The sequence below is a fragment of the Ambystoma mexicanum genome, chromosome 7q, assembly GCF_040938575.1.
Source record: "Ambystoma mexicanum isolate Mex_15411 chromosome 7q, UKY_AmexF1_1, whole genome shotgun sequence".
NCBI lineage: Eukaryota > Metazoa > Chordata > Amphibia > Caudata > Ambystomatidae > Ambystoma > Ambystoma mexicanum.
The window spans coordinates 877750245-877771110 of NC_090941.1; the positions used below are offsets into that span (position 1 = coordinate 877750245).

Below are 20866 nucleotides of genomic sequence, written 5' to 3' on the forward strand. Positions count from 1 at the left end.
TTTTACAAGTATGAGGTATAGCATGGCAATTTACCGTGGTAAATTCAGGGTGTGCCATAAACACCGAGGGCCGCGCTCTGCCCCAGGCTCCAACCTGTCATTTTGGCCGTAGCTCAGTTGTATTCAGAGCTATATCTGAAAGCTGCTGAGGAAGCATGTAAATTAATGTTGTGCTACAGTCGAGCAAACCTCTATCTATGAATCTATGCATCTATGGAATTTACATTGTCCACACCTAGCTATCAAGCAATGGAGCCATGTACATAACCAGGAAGTGTACAGAGCAGGGATGACTGGGAGAACTAGGTAAAGGAAGACCAATTAAGTGGGTTCATCCCATGGGCATTGGATCACATATATGTAGATCTTCAGAGGTATTTGGTGAAACTGCATGGACATATTTAAATTCTGGCAGTGTCCTTTCTGCCTTTCATCCAGACGGAGTGGATAACATGAGTATCATTTCAATGGTTAATAGTACATCTGTCATTTACAATAAATAAAAATACCCTGTAAAAGCTCAGATTGTTGCCTAATCGTGGGAGCGCAGAAAGGTAAGTGATCTAATTAAAAAATGACATCTCTCTTTGTTAATTGGGATCCCTGCACAGGGTCACGCATATATGCTGCAGGCTCACAGTACTGTGAGGTTCTGGCTACACCACTGGTAACAGCTAATACATGAAGGGGATACTGGATTATATGATGGACTGTTTGGGCTTGTGGTGCCATAAAATGGGCATATGTGACGTGAATGTGACTAGAACTTTTACAAAAGGGGCTGCCACCTTCAAGGTTATCCTAACAGTACACAAAAAATTAACCATATATTAGGAACAGCAAACCTATATCACACTTACATTGACCCATAGCACTACTTCCGGTGGAAACAGCCAGATTTTAGAAACGTTTTGAAGTCCAAAAGGTCAGCGACTAGACATGCATTGCTAGAAAGACGTGTCCTGTCAAATGACACTGTATGCAGTGGTAATGACTGAGCATATGAATGGAATACCTGGCAATATCTGGCACGTGAGGGGAGTGCCTGACCAAGTAAAGGTGTCACATGGAATATAGTGTGTCTACCTGGAGTTAATGGACATTTAATACATGGCCGCCTGAAATAACGTTATACAATCCTGTAAATAATGTCCTTTATTCAATCTACTTGTGACATCACTACTGATTTGTGATATGAAAATAACTTCACTAATGGTCTGCAATCAGCTATTGTGCTGTGACATCACAATGATTCCTGCTTGAGACAGCACCAAGCATAATTCCAGCTGCCAATGTATCACATAATTAAAGCCTGACAAATTTTACACATGCATTTCTTATAAACATCTCTTTCTTTGACAATGTACAGCTATTAACAGATAAGGAACTGTTTATGGTAATACGTTCATCTTGTGCACTCCTGAAGTCTAACACATGAGAGCAAAAATCTCTGCGTTATTGCTTATTTTAAAAAACAATCCGAAAAGATTGTATACATGCATTTTAATATACTGCTTAAACTGTTTTTCTGCAACACATTAGAAGATGCAAATGATTCATGGTTGATTTGGTGTATTCACACATGGAAGATCTCTTAAAATACCTTAAGCAAGGGGCCAGCTACGAAAGAGGATGACAGTGTGTAGCCATGAATAATTAAGCAATGAGCCCCTCGCAGGCGGTGCTTTACCACTTCAGGTAACGCCCCAGGGCCCATAGTTACAGGGCCAAGCAAAGCCTCAATGAAGGCTCATGGCACTGCCTGAATTGGTAATGCCCAACCCCTGCAAGGTTGTATTGCTGTTAATAACCCGGCCTGTAAGACTGGGGTACTAAAAGTATTTCTTTTCTCTGTTGCAAGTTAAAAAATATCCCTAAGGAAGGGGGGATGTAGTCTGTTCTCCCTTTCCATGGTCACCATTGGAATTAGTAATAAAAAAGGTAAACAAAAAAAAAATGCCCACCATGGAACAAGAGAAGGGACTACACCTAGTCCCTTCTTCCTTTCCATGGCAGCCATTAAAAAATATAGGGAAACAAGTAAAAAAAACATTTTTTAAAATGGTCACCATGGAAAGGAGAGAAGTGACTACGGGTAGTCCCTTCTCCCTTCCCATGGTAGTGTGCCACAGTTCGGAAGCAAATGCCGTGGGGACAAAGTGTACCCAGCATGTCTGCTCCCGATCAGGAACAGATTAAGGTAAATGGGTTGGGTGGGGGATCAAAATATCAGGTAAAGGATAGTGGGGGAGCCACTTACCTCATTCCCCGGCAAGGGGAGATGGCGGCCACCAGCCCTGAGCAGGCTCAGGGCAGCTGGATTACCGTCTGGTAACACCCACCTTCTGAGCCTTCCCAATTGGCTGTGAGCCCGCCACACACCCCCTCGCTGGGTACTAATAATTGATTACATTCACCTACCATACTTTAAAAGTATATTTAAAGTCACATGGGAGTTCTCTAAAATTATGAAGGATCACGGCCTTTATAAGGCAAACTCCTCAGTGACTTGCAATGCCCTTGCAATGTACGGTAGGGACTACTTTATCCAGCCAGTGGTCGAAGTGAGCGGGAGCAGGCAGGAGAGGTGCTCCTCTGCTTTTTTAAATTACCTTTTACTGCTCCTATACGTTTATTTTAAAAAGAAACCGCTCCGGAATGGTTTCGTTTTAAAATAGAAGTGTTGGAAAAAGTTGAAACTTGCACTTTCAGTGCACTGCACTGAACGTTGCCTTAAACAGCAGGTGCAAGTGTTTCGGGTGTGTGGGAGGGGACGTGGTGTTGGGGTTTGTTGGGAGTGCGTCCAGCCCTGCAGGGAGCATAGTTCCACTACTTCTTTTCGTACACTTCGACCGCTGTATCCAGCACATTATGAACATTATGACAAATAAGCTAAAACGGGGTTGTGGACCCTCCCGAGTGGGCACCTTGCATAGAACGGGTTGTTTCGCCGTGTTGGTTCACGGTAGACGGGCTGCCAGACCTTTTTGTGCACATAAGCATAGTACATGGACATCGCATGGGAACATTCAAGCATATGTTGGCATTCCTACAGTGCAACAGGATACATGCACAGGCATGGCCACATTCAAAATATGATATCACAGCATTCACATGTGTGTACAGTGTTTGCGAAGCGTTTGGCATATGCTTTTCACGCTTTTTTTTTCCTTTTTTTTTGTAATCTCATAAACGCAGCACCATCAACCTTCTCCTACTCAATACGGACTATTGATAAGTAATCTTTTATAAGCTTTCCAATTCATGTAGTCCTGCATTTTTAGTTGAAGCATCTCTTTGGACGGATAAGGCTGAACCTGCAAAGAAAACAATATCCGGTGTTAAAACGATTTGGGGCAAAGATCAGGCAGCCAGTTTTATCACAGTAAGTACAGCAAGGCAGCAGGGGCTTCATTATCCTAGAACAGAATCAGTTTTCATCAGAGACTGCAGGACACCGTTGCTGAACGCTGCGGCGCTGCGGTAGTACATGGCCCTCGCAATCCATGTTCGCCCATTAAGGGGAATGCAAATCTAAGATGTGTCGCTATCACATGGCCTGCACACATATCTTATGTGAACACATGCGCTTTGATCTTGTGATATTTCCTAGGAAATGAAGTGCTGATTCGACACGATCCCGGCTATGAAGGAGCTTTGTCAGAAAATGTCTATGCCTTTTTTTGTAAAAACTCACTCCAAGGATCAAAATGCAAACCAACAAGAACGCACCTACAAGGGATTATGCAGCGAGAAGGGAAAAATGCATGTTTCTATACCATTATACGCTTCAAAATATGCCTGTCAAGCATAATTTTAATATAGATGTATGGTGGGGTTAATATAGGAACAGCGCGGAACATGCATTATTCATAATGTGCCTTGGATGTTTCATTTTGCGAAAAGTATATTGCATTTTAATTAATTTAACATGAAAGTTGATGGAGTTACTTGTAGCCTGTACTGTTATTGCTCATGGATGTGCTGACACGGGGATCATGCATTTCAGATAAAGGCAATGTTTTATATATGATATTTGAAAGTGTCCTCAATGACATAATGATCGTTCCGATACAATTGTAACGACTATGAATGCACAGCTTACGTTCATGCTGGCAGTTTTTCTTCAATCAAATTCAATAAAAGTCTTTATAAAATGAATGTCAATGCTTTATTTGCACTGTTTTAGATTGTGTCATACAAGTAACTAATATACATGTACAAATGGGATTCGATGGGTCCAGTCCTCACTTCACCCACTCAGCAAAATCCCCAGGCTTCATTGTGGATAACAGTCTATCCTTCCAGCACCTCATAGTGAAAAAACATTAGAATAGCGTGGTGTCAGACCCCCGCCACGATGATCAGGTCCTTCCTCCCACCCCTGGTCTTTCGAACGGTGGTGCAGGCCCTCGGGATTTCGCATATTGAGGTGGTAATGCCGTTCTTACAGGGATCCCAGCTGCTCGCCTGGCCCCCCTCAAAGCGGCCTACGACACTGTGTCTCACCCCATCATGGGCTCTAGGAAATTCGACATCACCTCCACCTTGCACTGGCCCCCTTACCTAACCAGGGTCTGGTTCAAAACGGCATGCCTGTCCTACAAGAAAATAACCAATGGTAGACAGGCCTACCTGAAAACCAAACTAAAAGCATTGGGAGGCACACAGTCCCCTCACATTATGACTATCACCAAACTGGACACTAGACTGGCTCGCAACGATAAAACTAGGAAACAGTTATTCTTTATGCTATGCTCCAGTCCTATGAAACACCATGTCTCCTTCAGTTTAGGAAGAAAACTGATGACTTGGTTTTTCCAACAAAACCTTGTGTAGCCTAGATTCTGCGTATCTTGTGCACAAGCTCAACCATACAGATCACTGTCAAAATAGTTACTTGATGGCTTCTCACCACCAGGGTTTTTCTATGTTTGTTTGTTTGTTTATTGATTTGTAGGGCGCACCGAACCCTTAGGTAACTGGGCGCAACAAGGTACAAAGGATACTTAAAGCTTAGTTACACATTATTAGTAAATACAGTAAAGGTACATTTATACAAGCATTTTGAATAGGATATAGTGAGGCTCATAAATACAAGCATACATGGAAGGGTAGCAGTGTGGCCGAGGGCCAGGTACAGAATGCAGGAGAAAGTTTCAGTAGCTAGTGCAAGATACATATTGTTAGTTATGAGGGTCGTTGGAACGTAGCCAGTAGAGGGTGTTGTGTCTAAAGCTGTAGTAGAACTGGTCCTTTCTAAGATCCAGTGGGTGAGCATTCCAGGATTGGGCAGAGTTTACAGGGAAGCTATTCCCACCTGTTTGTTTTAGTCTGAATCTAGGTATTTGTAGGCAATGGGAGTTGACAGCTCTCGAGAGACTAGTATAAGTTCTTCTGACTATTCTCTCAGTAAGATAAGGGGGCTGCATGGTTAAGGCACTTGAATGTGAGTGAAACTGTTTTGAATAGGATTCTGTCGCTTATTTTTAGCCAATGGTCCTCTCTTCTCTTATTGGATACAGGTTCTCTATTGGGTAGGTTTAGAGCAGTTCTAATGGCGTTATTTTGCAAGATTTGAATTTTGTCAGTGAAAAATGGGTTGGCTCCCAAGTAAAGGGCATTGCAATTATACAATGTTTACATTTTTAAGGCATTGGCAAGGATAATGCAGCTGGCTTGTGTTAGAAAGGGTCTGCAAGCTCTAATACGTTTGCAGGTGTAGGCAGTGGATGACGCTAACGAGTTAACCTGTTTCCTTAAGGTTAGGGTGGAGTTAAGGTAGAAACCTAGCATTTCCCTTCTTTAGATACAGTGATTATGTTACCATCTATATTGAAGGCATAGTAGCTAGAGTTACATTTTTTTAGATTGGCAGCAGACCCAAGAATCAGCATCTCTGTTTTGTCGTCATTCTATGACCTGATTAGTGCTCCGTTACTCTCAAGCTGGGATTGAGCTATACAAATATATAACAATAACAGTATATAACATAAACATCAACTACTACTTCGTTCTAGAGAGCAGTAGGTAGTGCGGTCATCTGCCTAAACTCAAACGGATGGAAAAGTATAGGGAAGATTCCTCTAATGAGTCAATTGTTTGGAACCATGCTTTTTGATGCAAACATTGCTCTGCTGAAAAAATGTCAGTGTGCCCCTCTTAAACTAATGACACAAGGACAAAATCCAGTTGTTTTAAAGGAGACCATCTAAGGATGATTACAGAGAGCGAGCTGAGAGATCTGCATCTTGCTGCCTTCCTGAACGAATGCATCTCACAACTTGTGTGAGAGTCAGTTTCATGGCTGTTTCCTTGTAAATCCTTTCCAGGGATATTGTTTCTTCGCATGCATGAGGAACCATGCAATGTATGTATTGCTCAGCTTTTGACATCGTGGCATCCACTGTCGTGGGAAGTGGATAGATTGTTGGATTCTCCTCTTTGCTGGGTCTGTGGATGATTATTTGATATTCTTTGATGCACAACGTTGATTTTGCGATTCAAATAAGCATTTTGGCATTACGTTTCCCATGGTTGGCCATGAGCACCTGATAATCTCTAATGATAAATTAATTAAATAATAATAAATTGTAGCTTTCACAGCCCCACACTACTACAGACAATCCTTTTCAGTCTCCTAAGAGGCCTGTTTAGTTGTGCTCACACTCCAGCTCACAAGAGAGAAGATTTGGTGGGGGATGAAGACAGTGGCGTTTATTGAGCCATGATGGCACCCAAACCACTGGACTAACATCAATGGTGGGCTTTGTGTACAGGTCTGAGTTAAAATAAGTCATGCCGGTGGCAGAGGCACTACTGTCTTTAATTTGATCAAAAACATTGTGACAAGCGGTGGATGTTAGGCAAAGTTTGTATGCATTACCCTCTGGAAACACTACAAATAACTATGACTACAGGTATAGGCAATCCAACCTTTGGTATAAGCTTGTACTACACAGCTTTGGTAGCATGTTTTGCAGCCAGGCTTATCTCAAGAGGGGAAATGAGAGCTGTAATGGAGTTACACAAAGATTCACAGTTACATGTATTCAAATAAACTGTTACACTCAAGGTTTCTTGCATAAACAATTAATAATGTATTTATCATTCAGTTATAAAGCCTTCTTCAGAAGGGAGCAATAAAATAGTAAAACACACATATACATCACTACTGTACACTTTGAGTTTCAGAATCAGACAATGCCCTTTTGGGATGGCCCAGAGACATAACCTACACCCTCAGGTGACTTTAGTAACACGGGTGCTGGGGACATTAATACTGTTGGCATTCAGAATACTCTTTAAAAGTGGGTAAAATGCAAAGGTTATTTGAACACAAGAATTTACAAATATTCATAAACAGGGAAAATACTTTTTGAGTTCACTAGAAGAGTCATTCAGTTCAATAGGCTAAGCCAAAGTCAATGGGCAAAAGTCTTGGATAGGATAAAGCACTTCTGGTTAGTTCAATGGAAAAGTCTTTGCACAAGTTCTTAGGAGTCTTTGAAGAAAAGAAGAATCAAATGTAGGGGCACAAGCTGATTAGACTTGTGAATTGCAGAAGTTACAAGCACTTCCACAGTAAGCAGTAAGTTACCTTAGTAAAGAAGAAAAAGATGCAGCTGAAGACTTCTGTTCCTGTACAGATCTGCAGATCTCACTGTTCCTGGACCTCAGTTGTGGGGTCAAGAGGGAGGACGTCTGGGGACTCCTGCACTGTACTGGCACTGTGAAAGCTGGCAATTGGCAAACTTTACTTTCAGTGGCTGTTTCGCGTTTCAGCTCCTTGCGGTACAGCAAATAGCAATAAGCGCGGTTCCTGGCTGTCAAGGTGGACTTTCCTCACATCTGAGGTCCCGCACTAAACTGAGAGGGGTCAAACTTGGTCAGACCTGCTTCGTGGGAGTCTGGAGGATCTTACAAAAGATTTAGGCCAGTTTACAAGCAATGCACACAATCTGGTGTCCCTCTCTCTGGCTCTACGGTTTCCTGCAGCAACTCTGTGGCAATTCAACGAGCTCCGAGATGGGTGGCCAGGTGGTTTACTTGGGAGTTGATTGGTCCCACCAACTCAAAGGGAGAAGTCATCCTTGCAGGGCTCCTCTGTCGATGCAACCTTGGCGATTCGGACCTGCAGCAGGGTTTCACCGGGCAAACCAATGGTCCAGGAGTTGCAGTAGTTCTCCTCTTCAAGCTCTTCTTTGGTTCTTTCATCCAGTGGTCGACTCTGCCTTCCAAGCCAAGAGACTTGCCTTTCATTCAGTTCTCTCCCATTCATTCCAGCCTAACTGGCACTCACCCAGCAGGGTGGCTGACCTTTCCGGACAGTCAGCCAGCCAATCATCACAGAGTGTATTTGGGTCTCCTAGGAGACTAAGCACAGGGAGTTTCGGACACCTCCATCACTTTCTGACTACCCCAGACACTCTGGAGCCAGTGGCGGTCTTCACTCCTGAAGCCTGCCAAAGGCGAATGAACAAAGAGACCAAACCTGGTTTGGCGCGCACAGAAAAACGCGAGAAGGACCTTTCCACAAAGACATGGCGAAAAAAGAAGACAGTGGACCATTTTAGCAAAGGAGGCTTGCGCGCCAATTTGAAAAACATGGCTCCCGCGATTTTCCGTTACTGGAGCTGAGAACAGTTTGTGGGGTAAATCATGGTAGTGCGTTGTAAAACCACTGCCACCAGCCATTCTGAGAGGAAAGAGTAACAATTGACTGTTACGTGAGTATCTAGACACAGGGGATTCTAGGTAACCCCTCCAGCACTCTATAGGAAGAGGTTTTGCTGGGTCTAGAAATGTAAAGGGCTAAGTAGAGTCAATTTCACTCTAATGCTCTGGGAAACAATAGTTTATCCCAGAGAAGGTATTTAAACCTTGGGAAATCTAAAAGACTTCCCTGTGCCACTGCACTGAAGGTGCTGTGTGACGCAATTGTTAAAGAGGATGCATCTGGAGTTTGTTAGACTACAAAACCAAAACACATAGGTAAAATTCACACAAAAATACATGAGAGAATGGGAAAAAAAGGGTCACACTCTCTCCAGGTTACAAAATCAAATCCTCAAAATCCAGCAAAGTTGCTAGCGGTCTCTAAGGTGGAGGGATTTATCACATTTTTGAGAATTCTCCCCAACAGTAGAGAAGATACATTCTTGACACTGCTTAATGAGCAAATGCAGCTGAGCACTTATGGAGGTGAAGTATTCAAAGGAGGGGGTACAGTGACTCACCATGCTTTGAACGATCATAGTGCAGAAATATTTGCAGGACACAGATTGCCTATGAGATGCCTGTCTTTCAGGGATATACACGCTATCCACAGTGTGGCATTGTGTGCTTATTGTGAGCTACCAAATACTAAGATGTTATTGCCATAATTAAGACAGTGTAGACTTGTTATGAAGGTGAATACACCAAACACTTGTATAAACTGCACCTGTATTATCATGCAAGAGAAAGTGCTGCGACCCTAACCTCCAGCCTTCACACCTTTACCCAAACGGCAACATTGGAAGCCACACCCACGTCGTCTCTACACTCTCCATTCCATCTTCACCACTCCAGAGACAATGATATAACAAATCTCCCTTCTTCCTCACCATGCCCTTTTTGATTTTCACCCAGCCACCACTTCACACCTCCAGCGCATCCTGTGCCCTCTTCTTAATCACTCCCTTCATCCACGTCTTCTTCTGGTGAGTCCCTCTCCTCACATTCTCCATCCCTCAGTTGGACTCCCTCACTTTTCCCAGCCATGGAGGCGCAATCCTTGTGTTTCCTTTCCTCCTGTCATCAATTTAAATTGACTGACCCCAGTGGCAGCATGCAGTGACATCCAAAAAGGCATGTAGTCGCTCTCTCACCGACACCTTTCTATCCCCTCCACTCACACCAGCCATACTTATTGTATCCATGATGCACTGGTTCACCCTCTCAACCACCCCATTACTTTCTGGAGGATACAATGTCACACACCCTCAGGTAATCACCAAAAACACTTCCTACAAATTGACTACCATTATTCTTTAACATGCTTCTGGGTAAGCCCTCTCTCTCAAAAACCTCTTCCATGAACACCACCACCGCCCTACCACTAGCTTCCAACACCATCTGAACTCAACACATTGAAACAGCATTTCCATGAGTACCATGATAAACCTTCCGCGGCACCCTCCAACATCCACTGACCCCCAACACATCCATGGCCAGCTCATCCCACAGACGTCTAGGAGCATCCACTTCAACCATGGTCTGCACACGAGCCACAAGATCCTTCGCAGACCTCTCACACTGAATGCACTCCTTCAGCACTCCTTCAGCCTCCTCCCTATATCTCAAGCAAAGGCTGGCCACTAATAGTTGTCCATTCCAGGTACTACCTCCATTGTGAACACATGACTTTGCATCCTTGCGATCCAACTCGCCACACACCTAAACACTTCATCCAATCCTTTTGATTAAGAAATTGAATTAAGTGACTTACAATTCATATGCAGTACATACTCCATCCCCAACACAAAACTGTAAACTCCTCCAGAGCCCAGTGACACGCCAGGGCCTTCTTCTCCAAAACAGAATATCTTTTTTCTGGTCCACGTTATACACTTGATGCATGAGCAACCATGTCCTCTCTCTAACCCTCCACATCGACCCAAAACCCATAACACTGGCAGCAAACATTATCACTTAACTCTTTGTCGTGTCAAATTGGGCTAGATCCCTCGCCATATCCATCTCCTTTTTTATGGATTGGAACTCCTCCTCACACCTACCATTCCACTCAAAATCCACCTTTTCCTCCAACATTTTCTTCATTTTGCCAACCTTATTTGCAAAATTCTTCAACCGCAAATCCCCTTTAGATTTTGGTGCCTCATATTTACTTATACTTTCCACCATCTCTCTCTTGAGTTTCGCTTCTGCCACCGATAACTCATGCCCCAGGTATTCAACTGACTCTTTGCTAAATTGCACTTCTCTTCCCTCAAAATCATGCCCCTCTTTCGAATATTCCCAAAACCTAGTCCAGAATATTCTCATGCTCTTCCATAGTTTTACCACAAATCAAAACATCATCTTGAAAGCAGTTACACCTTTCATCCCACCGAATAATGTAATGTCTCTATTATCTACTGAAACCCTGGAGATGCTGACACCAAAACAAAGGGCATCCTACGATATTGGAATATGCCTTCATGAGATATGAATGCAGTTAGTTATTGTGACTCCTACTCTAGTTCCAACCGGTGATATGTGGATGCCATGTCCGATTTGGTGAACACATTCCCCTTTCTGGTCATTGCCAGCATTTCTGACATATTCAGCAATGGGTGTGTCTCCACCACAAGACACCTATTTAATTCTCTCAAAACCACACACAAGTGCAATGCTCCACTTTGCTTCTTGACCACCACCAATGGTGAGACTCACAGAACCCTCTCACACAACCTGTTGAGCTCTTCCTTAAACCCTTCTCACAGTACTGGTGGGACTAAATGTCACTTAGCTGCAACTGACACACTTCATTCTTGCAAAACAATTTTGACCTTCATCCTCTTTACCTTCCTTACACCCTTCTTGAACACCCGACTGCACCATTCACTTAACATCCCAATGTGATTGTGATGACACCTGTGGAGTCATCACCAAGCCCCAGCCTAAGGTTTCCTCCCATGTGGCCAAAGGGAGGCAGCTGCTACCTGATCCTAGCTCTGGGGGTGGTTTCAGGGGGAAGGATCACATGGAAGGTGATGGCTATCAAGGTTAAGTGATGACTCCAATAGGAGGGACACAGTATTCATCTTATTCTGAGGATGAAGATTAAATAATTCTGAGATAGTTAATGGCATACTATACATGTACCAATCCCTCTAATTTTAATGTGAAAAAAAACCTATTGGAAAGAGTCAGGCAGAACAGGGATGGTGCCTCAGAGGCTCAGGAAGTAAATATGAAAACCTTGAGTTGTCATAATTCTGTCTTAATCGGAAGTCCTTTTTCTAATCTGAAATTGCAGACTCTTTCCACAAGCTCCCCGGACTCTAGTAACTTTCAGTTTATAGAACAATCTGACTTAATTGAAAAGAACTTTAATGTTTCACATTCTTATATGGACTTCAGCTCACATAATGTTAATAGTACTGGGACGAAGAAGAAGAACTCAGAGGCATTGGTGACTCAGAATAGTGGATATTCCAAGGTGCGGTCTAGTCATTGCCAACTGAAGCACCTGAACAGGATATCTAAAAACCAAGATAAAGACCCAGCTCTGTTATGAAGGTGAAGCAGAGGAAGAAGGTTGAGGGGCAGTTAATGGCCATGCCTGATGTGTAGTTTAGGAAGCTACAATCATCCGAGGTACAGAGGCAGCCACAGAGAGAAGCTTGCTATCAGGAGTCACTCTGATTGGTGAAAACCCTGAGTGGAGAAAACCAGAAAAACTGCAGAGTATGTGCTGCGGAAGGCATTGTATTAAGAAGGAGCTCAGGTGAGAAGGCAGCATACTTCCAGAGCAGCATGTGGCAGACAGATGCAGCAGCGGGAGAATAACAGAGCTGATGTCTCTCCCAGGGAATGCCGCTAAACTTACCCAAGGCTCACAGAGTCATAAGAGAATGATGGCTGAAAGCAGAAGCACCGCCGCAATGCCTGACAGCCAGAAGGAGCCACCACAGAGACCTGGTGAGTTGGCAGAGAGTGAATACTGACCACGGGGCACTCCGTGCAGGAAAGCTGTCACAAAACCATCCTTTTGAATACCGAACTATTGAAAAATCAAAGCAGAACTTATTTAATAGACAAAGAAAAAGAAGCTAAGTGGCAAAGAGGAAAGTACCCTCACAAGGGAATAGGAAAGGGGAAACTGTATAGACAATACCCACAGCCAAGCGGCTGTAAATAGACTTTGGCTGCAAAATCTGTGGGAAAAGCCTCTCACCAACACTATACACAACCAAAAGGCGATGAGAAGTTCATGTTAAAACCACCAATGGAAAAAGTTCACAATCAGCATTACTATTAGCCAAGAAGTTGGGAGAAACCATTGAGAAAGCAACTGAAGTATAAATCCTCTTTTGAGAGATATACTTTTGGAAAAGCGTACATATCAACTTGCCAACAGCCACGTGACTGTGAAACTAGATTAAGTCGACAAAGGTGCAACCCTTTCTTTTTTGGGATTTCAATTGGAGGAATCATGTAACCCAAACTGCTATCAGTCAGAAGGCTGTCGAGAAGTGAGTAAGAGACCCTTTGAGAATAATTCTTGCACATTTCAATTACAGTTCAGGGAAAATTGGAGCACAAGATGTCAAGAATCCAGAGGCTGTAAAACGAGGCAGTTGTTGGTTGAATGAAGATAATTCATATACTTTATCATTTTTTGACAAATGGTAGAATCACTGAGACAGGTTGCTTTTTGCTATCCTGACAAAAGTATTCTATTTCAAGAAGAAATATTGAGAGTGACGTGCTATCTTTACAAGAAGTTGTTTCTTTTTAAGAAAGTGTTACATAATAATTGTGATGCTGGAAATGCATTGGGGGGACAGGGCCTTCATGTCTGTGTCCTGTACTCCCTTATTATGTGTGTTCTGTGTTGTTTTCTGCACAGGAATCCAGTTGGGATTCCTGGCAGTGCAGCTCTTCCTCTGTATGGTTGTGGTGAACAGAGACCCTTGGGATACCCCTATGGCACCCACGGGAGTGATGGGTGTGGATATAAATCTGTAACTCTAGTGTATGGTTTTGGGCACCTGTGTGTGGCCCACAGAACAGGGTATGGGCTGCTGGCAGCTCCAGGCTGGATTTGACAGGTGCTATGAGTATCCTGCATTTTGGGATACCAAGGCCCTGCCAAAGGGATCAGTGGATTCCAGATAGAAGGCAAGATTGCCCCCCGTGGCCTCTTGGTTTCTGTTGCCTGTTACCTTGTTTTCCCAAAGTCCTGGGAAGCCCTGACTCTGTCCCTTCCCCTGACTGGTTGTTGGGTGGAAGAACTATATATCGTACTGATGGGAAGTCCATGCCAGACTGGCTGGAGCCTTCCCAGTGACTTTTTGCTGTGGGAACACCGTATGGGTGGGATCTAGGTGAATAGAGTGTGTGACCAATATGCATTCTTTTTTCCTTTTTTTTATTGTGCATTTAGTTCAATACAAAACTTTAAGCACATAAAAGAATTTAAGAAAACATATAAAATTACCAAATTAGTACAATAACACCATAGTCAATTAAAACAAATAAAAATAAGAGTGATACATTCTTACAATTAACAATAAGATAATTCTCATCTTGATAATCACATTTGTACTGCCTTGAGGTCAGATGAAATATGTCCACCAGATAGACACTTTTTCACTTTTTCTTATTTATGCTTTTTAATCTTCTTCAATACTTTCCTCCACATGTTATATGCTGCTGCCACTACGACCAATGATGTTGGACCAAACTTAGTAGACCGAAATTGATCACCTGAACAGTCCTCTGGGTTAGTAATAAAGTTTGCATACCCACGTATATAAAAAGGTTCCAGGGACTTGCAACATTTGAGAATGGCAAAGTCTTTCCGTATATGGGATTTTCGACCAGGCGCTGACAAACTCCATGGTAGGCAGCACATTCAAATACAAATACAAGACAAAGCATTTGAGGTCAAAAGGGCAAAGCTTAGTTAAATAAGAAGTAGGTGAGTGACTTCTAAAACACTGTCGAGACAAATCATAATACCGAGATTTGCCATGAAGTTTATTAACATTATTTGACAAATCCCAGCTTCTTGCTTTCTCTTTTAGTTTAAATTCATAATTGGGAAATTGAATGCCGCTAAATCTGAGATATTCCCTCTTACGGATGCAACTGTCCAGCCACCAGAACTCCATGGACTTCTTTGGAGTCCTGTTTATATCAAATACCTCGGGTGTATGTTGCAAGGACAGCGCAGCAATCCTGTACGCTAAACTATGAGGCTATGGCCACTGCCCTCTGTTTTAAGATGGAACGATGGAGATCCCTTCCGCTATCAATGATGGGCAAGATCACTCTAATTAAAATTATAATTCTCCTGAAATGTTTTAATTTGTTTAACACTGTTCTGGTGTGGCCGAGTAGGACACTGTTCACGAAAATAAGGGGTGCGTGCATCTTATTGGGATGGAATGGACATTCCAGACTGAACTGGTGGGTGATAACAGATCAATATCCTCAGGGGGTTTGGCAGCACCGACCTTGAGGTATACTATCTGGCTGCTCAAGCACACTATGCATCACGATGGGCGGCCGACTATCTTTATCCGAGTCAGAAGACGAACACCGGTCCGGTCCCGAAATCAGCTGCGCTCCTCCATGGAATGGCGATGTCACACCTTAAACGGTACAATACTATTGACCCAAAACTATTGGCGTGCATGGCCTGGGCTAAAATAGCTGATATTCAGGGGCTGGAAACATTGTACCACCCAAGTATGCCAATTTGGGGCGCCCATTACATTCCTCCGACCCCTGATACGAAGGTTGCAACACACTGGGACACCAAGGGTATCAATCAGCTGAGACATTTGTTTCATGATAAGAAGTTTGTAACATGGGAAGTGGTTAAATAAACGGTAGGGGACACGCCTAAACATAAGATACAATATATGCGAATGAGGTCTGCTATCCCGAAGGTGTGGAAGGAATTCCCAGTAGAGCCAGTGATAGACCTGGGAATAAGATATATGTTCATGCTGTGAAAAGCAAAGTGACAGCCTCCAACCTCATAATTAATACTCGACTTTGATTATTCATGGTGCTAAGGACCGGTGGGAACTAGATCTGGGACACACGATTAGTGAAAAACAGTGGACACAACTGTGTGGCCTAAAAAGACATATATCATGCAATGCGTGAGACAAATTGATACATTATAAGATCATACATAGGATACACTACACTCCAGCTAAACTGAGACGCATATACCCAACGCCAGATGGAATTTGTCGCAGATACGGGAGCGATGAGGCTGATACCCTCCATATGTTCTGGTCATGCACACACCTGTGGGAATACTGGGCAGATATATGTAAAGTGCTGGATAAAATGGCTGACTAGCCTGTGGAATGGTCACCAATGGTGTGTCTACTTGGAGCCATGGGAAGATGAACCCGACATGGCGGAAGCTACTAAATGTAGGTTTGTTGCTGGCTAAAAGGGTGATACTCCTGAGATGGAAGAGCAAGCACCCGCCCACCAAGAGTGATTGGGATAAAGACATGATTTGGGTGAATCATAATGAAGAAATGTACATTGAACAGTTGCATGCTTCTACATGACCTAGGAATATTTGGGATAGATATAAACAATACCTGGCTATCAGTGCAGGGGATGAAGAAAGCGCAACGGGGTAATGCCACTAAGAGTTGTTATATGGAAGACATGCTGACAGCATGTAAAGAGTGTGACTTATAGGTGTTTGATTACATGATGTACCTGTGTGAGTTAAAATAAAAATATTTAAAATAAAATCATAATTGGGATCTGATGTTAACCATATGCATTCTATGTTATGGGTGTCTGGTTTCTGTGTGTGTTTGAGACACAAAGAATGAGACAGCCCTGCCTGAAACTGACATGAATGCAGTGTGGTGTGGTGTGCTGAAAGTGCTTGCCCCAATCCTCATTCCTTGTTAAGGGTGTCTGGGTGGAAGTGAATAGCCTGAATGCCTGTGAGCGTGATTGGCTGCCTGCCTGCATGAATGCCCTTCTCTGTGATTGGCTGCCTGAGCCTGGTTCAGGCAGAGTGAATGTGGGGCAGATGTGTATATCTGGGGACCTCTCACTTCTGAATTTGTTCGGAAGTTGAAGTTGAAACTTGTGTCTTCTTATCCTTGAAGCCCAGCTGGAAGAAGAAGAATTGCTGTTGCTTTTCTTTGATCCAATCTGAAAGCTGTCAAGTTTGTCGTGGACTGATCAGAGAGAGGACTTGGCTAGGAGACCTCTACCCGAGCTACAGGGGAACATCGGGCAGAAGCTGATCTTCATCGATGTATCCTGGAAGCCAGTCCCGAAAGGCTGTCGACTGGACAAGGGGTCTGGCGAGAATCTTAAAGTAAAGCACCAGGACAGAGAGGCCATCAAAGTCCATGGGTTTGCAGGATTTCCGTAACCGCTGGAAGCCAGTCAAGTCAGGTTGACCAGAAGCGGGGAGAGCTTGACGCCATGCTGCTTGATGACCAGAGCCGCAATGCTCCACTTTGCCTTGGAACACTTGAAAGAAGGGCTTTTCGCCACCATCGACCGCTTTGTGCCGCTGGAGAAAGTCGAGGTTTTCAACGACTGAGGAAAGTACTCTGGTGGGATGATGACAAGTGGAGATCCAAAGTCCAGCCCATGGTCAAGTCCCAAATGCTGAAGCTATCTCTACACTCGACGTCTGCTGCTAGGCCTACATTTATTACTCAGTCTTCTTTGCATCACCAAAATCTTTGCATCGAGTTGCACCGCATGCCTCATTTCACAGGACTTCCACGAACGATCATCGAAGAGCAGCGCAAAATTTGAAGCTGCAGTCTCAACGCCAGTGTCACATTTCTTTAAGGAATCTCAATGCCCTGTGACTCCTGCTTTAGAGGGAGTCCACTCTCGAGGGATCCATCGACAAACCATCGAAGAAGCTCTTCTAACTCAGGTACGTTGGGGTAGTTGAACATTTTAACCAGGAAATAAGACACTTTCAACATTAATGGACTGTACTTTTTAATACTCTTTATTACAGGTTGCCAAGGTGGGGCGATCCTCACACAGAACTGCATCTAGTTAGCTGGGGTCAGCATTCTTCCATTGTTTAACCCAACTTAACTTCCCTCCTAAAACGTATGCTGTTACACATTGCTGCATGATTTGTAAGCCATTATAACTGTCATCAGTTGATACTTTTTAAAAGAGTCACTAGCTAAGTGTGGTAACACATAGACATTGCATATATTTGCCATATTAGAATTGCCAAAGTACTAGAATCAGCCTGCATCACCTCCTGAGAGCTTAAGCCTTGGTTGCTCATCCATTCTACCATATAAAGAATCTTGGCTCGGGTGCTCTGTGCTTCTAATCTGCCATATAGAGGGCAGGAGCACTGACACCCCCCAAGTCTTTACAATAATAGGGCAATTGCGATTGGTGTATGGAGCTTGTGTCTTGGAGAGAAAGTCAATCATCCTTACATGAGGGATATTGTGAAAGACATTTATTTGTTTTGAACTATCAACCAAGTGTGGTAAAAAGGACATTTGTTTTTTCTTCAAGCAGGGCACTGTGGTTATAAATACTTTTCGTATTTTCTTGAACAGAACTTTGTTGCAACAGAATTGTTATCTAAGTATTCCTGAATTGATCCAGAGGAAGAGAATACAACCCTAGTTGCAAGTGCTTTCAAGAAACTTTGAGTTTAAATTACAAAACTGTTTTGTGAAACCAAAAGTCAGCCATATTTTCCTTGTATAATTTGAGTGCATGTATTAGTGTGAGGGCTAGAGATAATTTGGAATCTAGGTCAGTTGTATTTAGTTTTAGTTTGCTAGGCAAGGACCTCTCTGTAAGGTTAGGAAAGTTGGGCGCTTATTGGAACCACTTTAACTTTGAATAAATGCAAACTTTGAGAAAACATTACCTTTATGTCCATCTCACATGTCTGGCCCCTCACAGTGATCCACATGTAACAATTGTTCACTTGTGTTTCTGTCAAGGTTGGGCCTTGATTCCCTGTGGAAGCTATTTGCCTCAATCCTATTACGGGATCTGACAGCATGGGCGATCGGGGCTAGAAGGATAGACCCCCTGTCAAATGGGATTTGTAAGGGGAGTGGGAACCTCTTTAAATCTCTTTGTAATTGGGGCCCTAAAACAATCTGCACTTGAAACAGGAACCTGCCTCCACATGCCCTTTATGGACCTGGAGCAGGCCTTTGATGGTGTCAATAGGGAAAAGCTGTGGGCAAAATTAAAACAATGTAATTTTCCAGCCGACCTATTGGAAGCAATCCAATCCCTTTATTCAGATACTTCGATTTTATTTTTCCCCACCGCGAACATGGTAGCTAAAAATCGGGTCAGCCATGTTTTCCAATATGGCGCCCAAGACCTATCTGTAAAAATAGACTCCGGTCAACTTTTTTTGCCATTTCTTTTTGGAAAGGTCCTTCTTGTGTTTGTCTCTGCACACCAAACCAGGTTTGGTCCCTTTGTTCGATGCCCTTCGGCGGGTTTCAGTGCTGAAGTCTTCCTCTGGCGCCTGAGTGTCTGGGGTGGACCGGATGTGAGGGAGGTGTTCGAAACTCCCTGTGCTTAGTTTCCTAGGAGACCTGAATGCACTACAGTGTGATTGGCCAGCTGGCTGTCCGGTAAGGACAGCAACCCTGCTGTGTGAGTGACAGCCAGGCTGGAATGAATGGAGGAAAACTGTTTAAAAGCATGTCTCTGGGACTTGGAAAGCAGAGTCGACCACTGCAAGGGAAGAACCGGAGACGAGTTGAAGGAAGATGACTGCTGCAACTCCTAGTCCACCGGTGAAGCCCTGCTGCAGGTCCGAATTGCCTGAAACTCCATCGACAGAGAAGCCCTTCAAGGTTAACTTCTTCTCTTGAGTTTGGTGGGAACAACCAACTCGCAAGCCACCTGGACATCGTCCCCAACCTGGTCGAATTTTCTTCAGAGTGCTGTTGAAAACCGGATAGCCAGGGGGAAGGAAACCAGTTTGTGGACTTTAAGGCACTCACACCATAAACCAACATTTTGCCAAGCTTGTAGCCTCTTCCCTGGACAGTGCAGGAACCTCCCGACGTTCTCCTTCTTGTCCCCATGACTGAAGCTCAGGAAAAGCGAAATCTGCAGGAACTACCAGGAACAACTGCCTCAGCTACAGCTTTTATTCACTTACAAGGTACTGTGCAAGTGCGGTGCAAAATTCCGTTTGGCAGCGGTGAAGGTTTGTGAAACTTTCCCGACTTTGAAGGCTTGTCCTTCCTTAAACCAACATCTAACTTTTCGTCTGACCAAATTCTTCTAAGATCTGTGGCAAAGACTTAACCGTTTACTACCAGAACTGTGCTTTCCTATAAAAGACTCTGAACCAGTGACTTTGGCCCATGCCTATTGAATTGAATTGCTGGTTTTAGTGAACTGAAAGCCTTTGCCCTGCCTATGAAAGCATTTGTGTAGTTGATTCTTATAAACTTGTCTTTTTACCCCTTTTTAAAATAACTGAAGGGCCATTTTGCTCCCACTTCAGGGGAGCTGAACTTGTTCAGAATCTGATTGGTTGCGTATTGAAGTATTTTAGATTCTGATATTGAGCTGCTCTTACTAGTGGAATGTTTTCCAAATGACTGTGTTGATAAATGTATATTCTTTTACCAAGAAACCTTGAGTAAGTGTTTGTTTGAATCACTGTATTTGCTAGTCCTTTGTGTTACCTGTTTTACTACTTACTTTACTCTTGAGATACGTCTGGCTGCTCAGCCACTTCTACGACTTTACTGTGTAGTACAGGCTTGTACCAAAGGTGAAATTGTACTTACACTTGTAGTCTTAATTGTGTGTAGCGTTCCCAAAGGGTACTGCATATGATTCTGCCTAACAGTTATTAATAAAAAATATAGATGAGAGAGCACATTACGTATCACTCCATACTAAGACCAAATGCCTTGCTGCCCAGGGTTTCAAAATCCTTGGTAAATATTGTAAATGTCAATTGGTTCCTCTATTGTCATTCTATAGACAATGAGTGGGGCCCATACTTAACTATGGTTCAGAAGGAATGTTTAACATGCCTACGAACGTATGGGCATTACTAGAGGGTTTGTTTTGGCAGAGGGTCCTCAGGTTACCA

The 20866-nt window shown here is 43.4% G+C and overlaps 1 protein-coding gene across 1 annotated transcript in view; it reads right to left on the reverse strand.

Moving 5' to 3' along the window:
* Positions 1-1790: 1790 nt before the first annotated feature.
* Positions 1791-20866, reverse strand: part of LOC138528089 (uncharacterized) — an 840778-nt gene continuing 821702 nt past the window's right edge. Inside the window, exon 20 of the mRNA XM_069639536.1 lies at positions 1791-3317. Within this exon, the coding sequence (XP_069495637.1) occupies positions 3219-3317 (99 nt within the window). The 3' untranslated portion in view covers positions 1791-3218. The remainder of the gene's footprint in view (positions 3318-20866) is intronic.